This window comes from Scophthalmus maximus, chromosome 11 (assembly GCF_022379125.1).
Source record: "Scophthalmus maximus strain ysfricsl-2021 chromosome 11, ASM2237912v1, whole genome shotgun sequence".
Taxonomy (NCBI): domain Eukaryota; kingdom Metazoa; phylum Chordata; class Actinopteri; order Pleuronectiformes; family Scophthalmidae; genus Scophthalmus; species Scophthalmus maximus.
The window spans coordinates 15,312,630-15,325,270 of NC_061525.1; the positions used below are offsets into that span (position 1 = coordinate 15,312,630).

The 12,641-nt window shown below is 44.3% G+C and overlaps 1 protein-coding gene across 1 annotated transcript; it reads right to left on the reverse strand.

Moving 5' to 3' along the window:
• Nucleotides 1-1,145: 1,145 nt before the first annotated feature.
• On the reverse strand, nucleotides 1,146-9,240 carry abhd15a (abhydrolase domain containing 15a). Its single transcript, XM_035622122.2, has 3 exons — nucleotides 8,417-9,240; nucleotides 3,544-3,896; nucleotides 1,146-2,600 (listed from the first exon to the last, which is right to left on the reverse strand). Exons 1-3 carry the CDS (start codon nucleotides 8,921-8,923, stop codon nucleotides 1,940-1,942), a joined length of 1,521 nt encoding a protein of 506 aa, XP_035478015.2. The 5' UTR covers nucleotides 8,924-9,240; the 3' UTR covers nucleotides 1,146-1,939.
• Nucleotides 9,241-12,641: the final 3,401 nt, after the last annotated feature.

Here is a 12,641-nt window from a genome sequence, read left to right on the forward strand (position 1 = left end):
TCAGGTCCTTCTTGAATTAAATATCAATCATTTTAATGAAATCGGTCTACAATCACTGAGGGAGACTGTTGGCGCTGAATTGAATAAGCAAAGCGGGAAAGGGCAATTCAATTTTAATGGCTTCATTGCTTGAGGCCAATGAAAGCCAGTGCTTATTGTGAGGCAACAGTGTCTATGTTTTGGTGATTAATTATGGGTCTTAATGTCAACAACAAAACAAAGACAAGCAAGAACAAAGTTTGACCCCTAGATTAACATTGTGGACAGTAAAGAGAATATAACACACAGTGCAGTTATTTAATTACATGGTGAAAAACTGTCATTATCACAACTTGTGGGATCTACAGTGTTTGTCTGTAGAGCTTTAACTAAACAACAAATGGGATATTAAATATAAGGCGTTGTGTCTCTATCCACACTATTTTCAAAATACTCCCATGAGCTCATTATGATCCATATTTTATCTTGACATTTGCTTCAGATTGCATTCATAGAAGCACTGTTAACATTAATAATAGTGTAATTTGCATGCAATTGTCACAGTATCCGTGTGTCAGAGGATGGTGAATCTATCCGCAGATGATGAGCATGTATGAAAATATCATGCATCGCTGTGACGGCTCGTTTGCATGACTGTTGTGAGTCTTCTGTGTGTATCTGGTAGTGTCTCTGTCTGTTTGTGTGAGATGACAAAGATGTGCGTTGACAATGTGTCTGCTGGCGCACATTCTGTGTGTGTCTTTGTGTACACTGTTTCGTTCCAGCTGTCTGAGTGGATAAGGTGCAGTGAGTGGAACAACACTGCAGTGGCCATCTCACACTCTCTCACACACACACACACACACACACACACACACACACACACACACACACACACACACACACACACACACACACACACACACACACACACACACACACACACACACACACACACACACACACACACACACACACACACACACACACACACACACACACACACAGCATGGAATAGCTTGGGGCCTTGTGCTATAATAGGGCGTGTCTGTGAGCATTGACTGAGCAGGGGTTTGACAAGACCACAGATTATAACATTGAGTTTTAAAAATGAACATGGATCATAAATTGAGATGAACAAGGAAAATAATGCAACATATGATGAGTTTACTTAATGAATACAATAACAAGTTTATTAAACAACAGAACAGAACAAAAATCAGCTGTCAAACTTACTGAGTTTCCCTTTGACGAGTTTCTGTTCTGAGCAACAAAACAGAATATTTATCATTCTTTACCATAATTTGTATAATTTATTATGCCAAAGAATTTACCCCAAATAACAAGATTTCCAGGGACTCAATAAAAAATCCCCACAGTTTTACCATTTTCAGATTCTGAGCAGTGGGCCAGGGAAACGTTGGAGTGCAGAGTTCAAATTATGAGAAAACTCACAGAATGCTTCCAGTTACTCAGCTCATTAATACATCATAACCTCGTGACGCAGACTTTCCTCTAAAAGCTGACTGGGCTGGAGTCACAAATTAGTTCTTCTATTCTCAGAAGGACATTTCCCAATGAAGATGAGAACTTTCAGTGATAATAAACACAAACTTTCTTTAATGTTTTCATGAGTTCAATATTCTCATTTGACTTTTTCGCTTCATTTAAAAAATTTCACTGGATTTTTTTCCATATACCCAAGGCACAAGACTTCCATCTTGAGAGTTTAGTGTCAACTGCTCAGCATCTTAACATAACAACTGTCATGATCTTTTTTTTGTGTGTGTTTTATGGCTCACTCAAAAGAACCCCATCACCTCAGTGCTTTACAATCTCTGCACTTATCTCGGTTTGTTATCGTAAGACTCTGTGGCTGAGTGTCTCACAGGCAGAGAAAAACCTGTGAGCTCCACATCCCAGTGCATCAGTGCAGTCCATTAACTTCCATTAAGCTTCCTCATCGTGTGTAGGACCTCTGCCAATTGTAAATGGCATGGATATTATGGGAACACGCTGGCACTCTTTTACATGTACTGACACTGCGGTGGCGGAAAAACCTGGCCCCTGCACCTCCCCCCAGCCCCCTTCTCCTTGCAGCAAGCTGCTTCGCTCTCTCCTCTGCAGCGAAGAAGTCTGTGGTCGCCCTGAAGAATTCCAGCAGAGCTCTGTGGCTCCAGTTGGTCCCACGGCTCTCCGTCCCACTGTTCGGTGCGGCCGTACATCCGACTGCACCGAATGCACCAGCGCCACTCCCCCCAGACTGGGTGGAGAAACCACAGTGACCTCCACGGTCCGTTAGGAGGAGAAAGAAATGTGGGTTGGTCTCAAAGAGTTCCAAGGGTATGGTGGATTGGGTGTCGCCTCGGACCGGGTCGTCCTGAGCGCACACACTCAGAACGGGGATAGCCACTTCGTCTACGTCTCTCAAGGGCTCGTTGCGTTCCCAGTAAGCATCCCAGGCACCTGCAGTATTGGCGCTACTGCAGGTCCCTGCTGCTGCCGCCGCTGCTGAGCCCACCGCTCCAGTTGGACAAAACAGCGCCTCCTCCAGGCCACGCAAGGAACAGCTAGAAAACAGGGTGTCTGTGTGTACGGCCTCACCCAGCACCGTTTTGTACCTATAGGCACATCATCCACACATTTATAGAACACACACACGCGCGCGCACACACACACATGCACACACACATGCGCGCACACAAAACAAAACAGGAAAATCAATTCTGAAGAGCTGCATGGGTCTCATATTCCCTATTGGCATTGATTCAAGAAACTTTACCTGGGTCACGATGTTTCTCCGAATCAATGACCTGACACTGAGCAGGCCAACTGTTGCTACAGAGATTTGATTGTTTCCTTATTTGTCTGTGCCCATTCAATTAATGGTTAATGAGTCCTTGTATATGTTTTCATTACATTCTCCCTTTAACCACGTCTCCCTTTTTGCTGACCGAGAACCGAGAGAAGAGAAGGGCCTGTTTCTTTCTCTCTTCCACTAATGCACCATCTTCCAAAGGAATATGATTTGTATGTTCTATATCTGCAATTTTCTTGCAGGTGACAAATTAAAACCATGAAAGAATAATATTTTCAGAATATTTTCTTAGAAAATACAAAAAACATGTATTTTTTCTGAACATCTTTCTGGTTTAACTGTTACACACGCTTTCCTCCGTTGTGCCGACAAACAGTTTTTTATGTGTAAGAAGGAAATGTAGCAGATTTTTCCCTCCCTGGGAAAATGAACAAATCTGACTTAATAGTTCCCTGATCCTCTGACAGGTTGTTATTTCTGCCTTGTCAAACTTTGTCGTAGCGAGGTCACCGTGTTCCAATATCTCAGAAATGACTCTGGTGAGTAAATCACAACTAGGAAATAGAAATGATAATAATGATAATAAGAGCCAAGTAGTAATAAACTAGATTTACTCTTTAATAGCCAATACCTCGGCCATTCAGTTCATTTTCACCAGTGATATTCTGTTCTCCAACTTTTAAGACCATGTTTCCTAACCATTTCCAATAGCTAACTGATTCATGTCTGCATCTTTCTCTCCATACCTGCTGAGACATATCTTCTGGTAGAGCACCAACGCCCACTGCAGGGGCCAGCACAGCCCATTCTCGAACCAGTTCTGGCAGCGGAACACGGGTGACAGGCAGACGGCTGCCGTCACATAACTCGACGATCCACACTCCCCCAGGTAAGACAGGAGAAGGCCCGACCCGCTGCTCTCGCTCACTGCGTACAGTCTTCCTGCTGGCTGTCTGTAGCGAATGTAGCGCACGGCCTCACGCAGATCCGCAGGGTCGCCGAACTGCTGCAGTTTGAGGGTGGTGAGCGGGGCGTTGTTGTGGCCGCGGCGGTTGAAAACCGCTGGCAGGTAGCCATGGGACAGGGCCGCTTCACACAACTGTAGAAAAAGAAGGTAAGAAAGAAAGAAATTAATAAATAAGAGGATGTCCAAAAATGTGTAAATTCAATGATGCCTTAAGCACAACCTTAACCAAATGGTCAACTCTCCAAAGACATGAAAGGCCAAGGGGGATTTGGTGTACCCAACCTCTAGTGCCATCACTGATCATCTGTAGTGCACCCTGTCTCCAAATGGTTAAATCCGACTTCTTGTGTGTCCTCGAGGCCAGTGAAGGGGAACATGGTGTCCCCCTCACAGGCTACAGTACAAGATATTATCTTCTCTAACATTGCACTGAATCATCAATCAAAAAAAATACATTTGGCTCAATAATGACTGAAGTAACGTTCCCCCGGGCCTCTTGCAAAAAACATTGCAAATTTTTTGACCGGTATCTTCGCTATCCCATTTCAAAGGCCTCCAAATGCAAAGTCAAACAAATCATTTCCTCAATGGAGCAGCGACAGGATGAACCTTCTTATTGACACGTATGGTTCTGACGTTCTCCGAGCAATTCAAGACACCCAGAAACATTTTGTATCAACCTGAGACATCACTGGAACATCATCAGCCTCTTCCTTTAACTCTAGATGATTTAAGTCAATGGGATTCAAGGGGAACACATGAGAGAGCGAAGAGTGAAAGTGACGATACATTTCAAATGAGTATGTATCACTTAAGTTCAATTTCCCCTCCCAAAGATATTGAGATGGATGATGATATACTTCACAATTTAGACTCCACGAGAGATCTGGAGCAGAATGATTAATGTTGTGCCTGAGATTAAATCAGGTGAAATGAGAGTTAAGTGGCGCTGACCCGGTTATGCCTGCCTGCTCAGATATTAATGCAGCTGCACAGTGTAAACTGTCAACACAAAATGTGCCGATGCACTGGGTGTCATCGACACGTTGTTGTTGTCTATTTGTTTTCAGGATTATTCAAAAAGTAATGGACGGATTCAAAGATAGGTCTTGATAACAGGTGATAACGGGACTTTTTTTTTTAGACGATTTTTCACCATTGCGACTTTACATTTTGAGTCATATCTTCACGAATGCATAACATTTTTTAAAATAGGTAGGTCAGATGGAGGTGGCAATGCAAGTTTTAGATGAAACAGTGTATAGGCAGGGACGTTAGCGGAGGTCTGTCCTCTCTTGAGTGCTCTTGTTTGTTAAGTGTCACCTAGTGAGGGGGAATTCTCCAGATCCAAAGATACTGTAAAGGCTGGTTCTGTTACATTATTCGTCGCCAAAACTTTTTGTTTGCAAGTCAAGCAATGGCTCATGACCACAGAGGAATATTTTTTGGGGGAGAATCTGTTGAATTAATAAACTGATATATGTCCGTTGTACATGACACATGCGGCTTTCACCAAACACTGGTCCTGGCCACTTCAATCACGAGATCTTATTTTATGAGATTTATATGGATAACTAAAAAAAAGTCAAGCAACTTTGCCTTTGTTCTACACCAAATCTGTACACACTAGGTTTCTGGCCGTATGTCATGGTGAGCTGTGTAGTTTTGTTGAGCTGATAACCTTGCCGGTGCAGTGATACATTCCTTTAGCAGGGACTCCAGACGCTGGAGTCAGCATTTCGTCTCCTCTCCCCTCTTCACAGTAACAATGACAGACATAAATACAAAAGGGCCCCTGGAGTTCAACAATAGTAGTGAAAGATATGATCCGTTTCTGTGAGACCTCCACTAGTGTCAAACAAACTTCAGCAGCTTCATCGGGACATGTTGCCACGAATCAAGTTAAATTAAGGATGTTACTCGATTAAAAGTCTTTACGAGGCAACAAAGCGTCTCACTGCATTGCTCCATCTTCTTTTCAGGTCAACAGTTTGTCTAAACACTCTCCATCAGGCATGTGACTAGTGCCAGAAATGGATTTGCTCTTTGAGGTTGGATAAATGCAGGAACAGGGCAATTTGTTGCAGAAATAAGGGGGGGGGGGGGGGGGGGGGGGGGGGCTGGTGTTTCCTTTTGTAGAAAATAGAATAGAATCATTGTTTTGTCCTAAAGCACCCTGCAGCATTATACTATTTTTTTCTACTACTATTTGCAGTTTTCCAACTAATAATTGTATGAACCCTAAATATAGTTAGATAAACAGAGGTTTCATCAGGAGAAAAACAGCAGATACTTTATAGACATTTCTGTTTCCTTGCTTCCATCCAACATGACAACAGTGCTGAAAAAGAGTGGTGAATTTAAAAGCTATGGTACACTAGATATGGAGTGTTGTGAAGTCTTAGAAATACTGACAAAATAATGGAATTCAGGAAAAATAAATTGTAGCTGTGAGACAGACTTTTGCTGAGTTTCAAAGTGATAAGCATCACATATGCATTAAAGGTGGAGTGTAGCTATGAATAATTCAAGATAACGCCACAGAAAAAACATCAAGAAGTCCCGACTCCCAACAAATTTTCAAGGTAGATCCTCTTCCCGAAGCCTCCACACAATGTGTATTTTGTCATAGAGGGTTTATTTCATTGGTCTTTTTGTGTATATTCTACGATAAATGAGTCTATACTATTGTGGCCACAGACAGGAGCGCTGCCAAATCCTGATGAGCAGATCGCCAGGTAGGGCAAGACACTGATGTTGGAAAAAGTGGGGGAACCAATTTGTACGAGTGGGAACATTTCTTCCGAGTCCCCTGCGTCCACATTGCAAAACATGCAAAACGCACGTGAACACATTCAATCTAAGCTGAAATTCATCATTGGCCCTTTTTTTAAAACCAAGAAAATAAGATGACTGTGTTGTACTGCAGACTGCCCCCTGAATGAACAGTCTAGCCACAGTGCATCAACACCAGGCTGTAAAATTCACAAAGAGATGGGAGTGCCAAATATGCTCTCTCAGACATTAAAAAGTGAAAAGCATGGTCTGAAAAACAATTATACGCCATATTGTAGAGTGAATTACACATAATGCACAGATGATATTATCCTCCGTATCGGGAATGAAGGAATAAACATGTGTGCCAAATGAACACTGAGTAAAACACTAAATGAACTAATGGTTTGATGTAAGTGTCTTCATTTCTAAGTCTCTCTCATATGAATCGGTCTAAAAAAAGAAGCAAAAGACAAACCAGGAGTAAAAATATGAATGATTTAAGAGGATATGGCTGGTTTATAGATTCTTCACTTCCTGAAACATGCTGTGCAAAAGAGACAAGACCACGCACCCCAAAATGAATACATTTCCTTTTCTGTTTCTTCTCTGTGTCACAGATATGGACCCACGTGTCCGTCCGCCCACACAAACATGACCTCTTCTTATCCGTCGTTCCCACACACATGCTGACTTGTTCATGCAGAGTGAAAATCCCCAGTGACAGAGAGAAGAGATCTTAATTGGTTTATATCCCTTGTGGTGCCTCTGCCTCCTGCCCTCCCAAGCATAACAGGCTGACAGCCTCACAAACACAACTCTACCCTGATGATGGCCCAGAAAAAGGGGCACAGATCGGTCTGAATGTGACAGTCCCTTGTCATCTCTCCTTCATCACCGTTTCTTCCCACTATTCCGCCTCTTTTTTTTTTTAATCATCCTCTGTCAACATTTATCCAATCCAGATTTATATCAGACACATTCATGTTTTGTTGGGAGTATCCAGTTGTTGCACGCTTGTTATTTCTGACACGGAGCTGACAGGAAGCCGGTGACAAGTTTCCACACAGGGCAAACTGTGTGAAATGAAATGAGCTAGCACGGCGCCGGGTGCCCAGAGTGAAGCCAGAGCCAACGGGCATTCATGTGGAGCAGAGTCACTCTCCCGGCGGCCCCTCGAGTCAATCGATGCTTTGTAATCCCTCAGTCAATTACCTCGGCCGGTGTATTGAAAGAGCAGCTGAAAGACTTCAGCCTGCTCTTTTTCTTTTTCTTTGGACCACTCTGCTTTTTTTCTTCACTCCGAGTTTTTGCCCTTTTTGAAACTCAAGTGATTGCCTCTCCTCAAATGACGATTATTGATTTACCAAGTCTTCTTCACATGATTTTATCTGACACATGGACTATATGTTCTTGTTCAAATACATTGTGCAAATGGAATTTTTTCTGTGCGGGGATCAAATGTGTATCATGCATGTCTCTGAAGATGAAATAGATTTCCTGTTATTGCTTATTATTCCTTTTTTATTTTGGCCATGAACATGGCTCACTTCTGCTCATTGAAAGTGTGTAGAAATTATACTGTTTGTGCAATGAAAAATATTGCAGCTGCAGTCATTTTCATCCAGCTGATGTATGACTGGACTGAGCAGCTACAAGGATCATGACTTAAGATGCATCTCTATGTGATGGCATCCTGCCTGTCAATGAAATGGATACAGATGGCTTTTTGTGAGTGAGCAAGGCTTTAGAAGCATCGTGCTCGTAGACACTGGATCTTCAGGTTCCAATTCAGTCCTGCTCATGGCTGTATATTCAAACACAAGTATCTGATGGAGTCAATGTACGCAGTGAAGTCCACGCGGGACATCGATTACCTTTAACACATTTCTAGTGATTTTCCCAAAGGAGTTGGGGATGATGAGGAGAATCGGACTGGTGGAGTGACTTGAAGTCCTGCGTCGCTTCTGGTAAGATGGCACTGCCCAGTCCAAGGCCACCAGCCCGTCGTCGCTCAGCTGCAGGTTGTCCCGCACGAACTGCACCGGGGTGTCGTGCGGCCAGCACGCCTCGTACGCGCTCTGCAGGAGGGCGCAGGCCCGCCACGTCCAGCCGACACACGGCGAGTGGTGACTGAAAGTCCGGCAGTGCTTCAGGAGATAGTTGGCCAGCGCGGACGGTTTGCAGATGAGCGCCACGCCGCGGGCTCTCTCGCCCTGCGCGGCGCCGGCTCTCCCGGCGCGGTCCGCCGCCGCCGCCTGCAGTGGAACCCCCGGTCCTCGAAGCAGCGCGTCCGGGGGGCTCTCGGCGGCGAAATAGTTGAGGCTTGGCCACATCAAGACCACCAGGATCGCAATGCACAGAGCCACCAGCCATTCCAGCATTGGCGCGGTTAGGGTAGGCGAGCGGAACGAGCTCAACGCCTTCCAACTATTCAAAGTGCAACGTGTTCATAAATGAGAGGAAACAGTCAATGGAGACATGCTCAGTCTTGCAGAGTGCGTCCTGGGGTTTTTTTTTCTTAATTGGTGACCCTCCCTCGCCCCAGCGCCAAGGCGCACCAGTCCCCTCGTTGTAGCCGGCGCGCGGTCTCCGTTACGCAGCGTTTTGCAGCTCACGCCGAACTCGACGTCATGTTTCCAATCCTTCACGAACGACGCCAGTGTGTCATTGTTGTCTCACCGACTTGACCGAGCTCAACAGCTGGGAGCGCGAGAAACGTCCGCGAGCAATCAGCCGCCGACGCAGGGCACGCCTCCCCCATCCCATCGCGTCCGGCCCTCCTCCGGGGCAGCAGGTGCTGCGTGCGCGCGAGGACCGTTGCCGTTCGCCTTATTTTACAAAATTACTTCCAGTGCGAATATTGCAAGGAGGTAACTTCATTTTGGTCTCTCTCTCCCTCTCTCTCTCTCTCTCTCTCCCTCTCTCTCTCTCTCTCCCTCTCCCTCTCTCTCTCTCCCTCTCCCTCTCTCTCTCCCCCACACGCACGCGCGCCACAGACAGAAGGAGATCCGGTAGTGGAAGTGTAAAGCGCATGGTCATTATCTCATCCGAGGGAATTCGTTCGGAATGAACCTTTCTCGGCAACGTGCGCACTGTGACCGTGTGTTTGGAGAGACATAGAGACAAACGAAGCTTCAGAAGTGGAGTCACCAACCTGCAGTGAGAGGCACAGCTTTTTGTTTTGTGTGCGGATCATGTGAAATAATATGAGCTGTTAGGCGGGTCTCAGTTTCAACTTCAGCCTTTGTTTGGTTTCTGGTTTTTTGAAACAGTCAGGAAGAAAGTAGGCCATGGCACAGTGAACATCCAGGTCGATTCCCGCGTGTTACATTTATGTGATGTGATAACCTCCTCTTTGCTATTTCCGTCGCCCTCACCTCTTCATACCGTCTACCAGAGTCCACTGGGATTAAAACTGTTCCTTTACATAGAATATTCATTCATGATTAAAGCAAAAGAACAAGAAAGCACAAGCCTCTTCTCTGCAAATGAAACATGTTGGGAGGCAAATAGAGATCACTGTCTACAGAGGAGTCTTCCTCTCTGTGTGTGTAGGGCATTTGAGCGCAAGGTAAAAAAACCCCAACATTTTCTTTCACTCACGATATTGTAAGTTTCACATTCTGAGGTTTAACACATAGTTGTTATTGTACATTACTCAAAAGATCCAGCAATATTCGCCCGGCATATACATCAATGAGTCACCAACAGACGTTGGTTCTTCTGCCCATGGAAGGTTGATGGGTTTTTCATGGAACATGAGCTAGGCCATCTGTATTTCACGAGCATGTTTTCTGCACTCTTTTAACAGATGGCAGCGTAGCCGCCGAACACAAATTGATGGCAGTGTGGAGCAGAGGTGTGCGCAAGCGAGAGCAAACCACGCCAAATGGGAAAAGGCAAGACGGTAGATCACTGTGGGATTTGTGCCAATTTCCAATGCCTCACCGCTCCCGTGGATTAGTCAGTGGAACATGGTTAACAAGTGGCAGAGTAGGGGATGCCAGGCCAGCGAGCAGAGAATGAAGACGGACGTGTGTCACCTCAGAGACACGTTGAATGGCAGAGTGGATCAGCTCTGCACCGCAGATCCACATGGGGGAAGTTGGTTCTTTGGGGTTAGGCTTCCAAACACTGTTAGAGTCAAAGAGGCAACAAACAACCTTCGTGCCCATAGTGGTTCCAGGTGGAATTGTTGTTTGGTCACTGTCGTGAAGATGCTGCAGTCGCAAGACGTTGGTCAGGACGCAGGTACTTTTCCTCAGAGCTCCTGAGGAAGTTGTTAGAGTCAATTTGGAGAGAACGGAGGAGGTAAAGTGAAACTTTCACAAGGTTGTACTGATTTGGCGAACTGGCACATGCAACTGTCCAATGCAGAAAACAACCATAAAAATTCAAAATTAAACAAAATCGTCCAGTAGTATTAATAAGTAGGCTGGTTGTTTTACTTACTGATAGTAGAAAGACGACAAACTGTATGTTGTTTCTTAAGCCTCTCAAATCCCGGCGCTCTCTCCACCAGAGTGAATGCCCGTCCGAGGTTCCCTCTTTAGTATGTCTTTTTCTGCAATAACAGAGAGACATAAAGGCTGATAGGGGACCAATATAAGTGTGCATGGTGTCATTTATCTAGCACCGTTAAATTGTGTAATCAGTTTTAACAAGTTTAAGCCAAAAAGTAGTTTATTTCCGCTTACGTGAGATGTATGTGCACTTAATTCCTAGAAATGTTCTTTACATTGGGCAAATTCAATGCTCTCAGAGTCACAGGGAAACTCGCATCAAACACTGTTTTGATTTCCTGGAAAATGTACTGAAACATGCACCTGACTGAGACATGTGGTGATAATATCCTAATCCAACGGGAATGGAAGAATAAGGGAGAACAACCTTTGGCTCATGAAGCAGAGACAGATGTATTCAGAGGCGACAGTTCATCTGGGAACCTGCTGGGGCTGGATTCTCTTAAATGAATTGTCATATAGACCTTGACATAATCTAATTCAACCTAGAGGTAAATGAATGAAAGCAACCAAAGGGGGAGAGATAATTGGCTGGGTATTAAAAATGAGACATCCCTTGCACTGGGCCTTGGCAACTGTATATCCCATTCTGTGTTCTATGTATAAAAGTGAATGCAAGGTTGCACATCATTTCTGTTAAACACTTGTTTTATTATCATCCCCTTAAACCATGAAGTACAAAATGCGTCTCGTACTGACTGTAGTTAAATATCCCATGTTACTGATCTAATTTGTGATGACCTTATATGTTTTCATTCACAAAGGATTCTATTTCTATTTTTCACTGATCTTTGTGCCAAAGTCCAAAAGCCAAAATCAAAGGCTGGTTTCTTCCAAATATCTGCATTTCCCTGAAAAGATAAAGTCTGCTGTGAGCCCAGATCAAAGTTACCCAGATGCAGTCTCTGTTCCAACAGTCATTGATCCCAAAAAGGTCACGGAGGGTTGAGAAACAAGGAAAACAATAATACATTTTGCATCGATGAGGAGGACATAGGTCAACCAATCAACATAAACCCAAATCAGAAAGCAGCGCAGACGCTGTACCTCGGCACAACCCAGTCAAAGATCATGGTCAATGTGAAAAGCTGCGGAAACAAAAGGTTTTCTCAAAACTAACAGTCACTGCTGTCCTGCCTTTGAAAACATTGACCCTCATCTTGTTATTCATTGACAACTGAATAAGGCCCGCAAAGAATCATGGGGTAGGAGAAATACAAAGGTGGAGACAATAGATGCTGAAAAGATGGTCTCTCACATACCTTTAGAGGGGTTCATCTATATTTAAATGAACAGATCTGAATTAGAATCTGTAGGGTTAAGGTTTGGAGGAATATGTGGTCCTTAAATGAAACAGAAACGTGTTAATGCAAGAACACATGACTTCATGACTTTTCCAATTGTGAGAGTAAGATGAAAGGAAGGGCCTAACCCAGTTATTCTACCCAAGATGGTAAAAGCACACACACACACACACACACACACACACACACACACACACACACACACACACAAACGCACGCACGCAAAAAAAATTATGCTTTGACTTGCTAGATTTTCCCAGGAATGCTGACAG

What these genes read in the sequence shown, in the direction of transcription:
- abhd15a (XM_035622122.2), bottom strand. Translation starts at nt 8,923, where the DNA reads ATGCTGGAATGGCTGGTGGCTCTGTGCATTGCGATCCTGGTGGTCTTG. An exon ending in TCACTAGAAATGTGTTAAAG is followed by an intron (nt 3,897 to 8,416) that starts GTAATCGATGTC and finishes CTTTTTCTACAG; the next exon opens with TTGTGTGAAGCGGCCCTGTC. An exon ending in CAGAAGATATGTCTCAGCAG is followed by an intron (nt 2,601 to 3,543) that starts GTATGGAGAGAA and finishes ATGTGCCTATAG; the next exon opens with GTACAAAACGGTGCTGGGTG.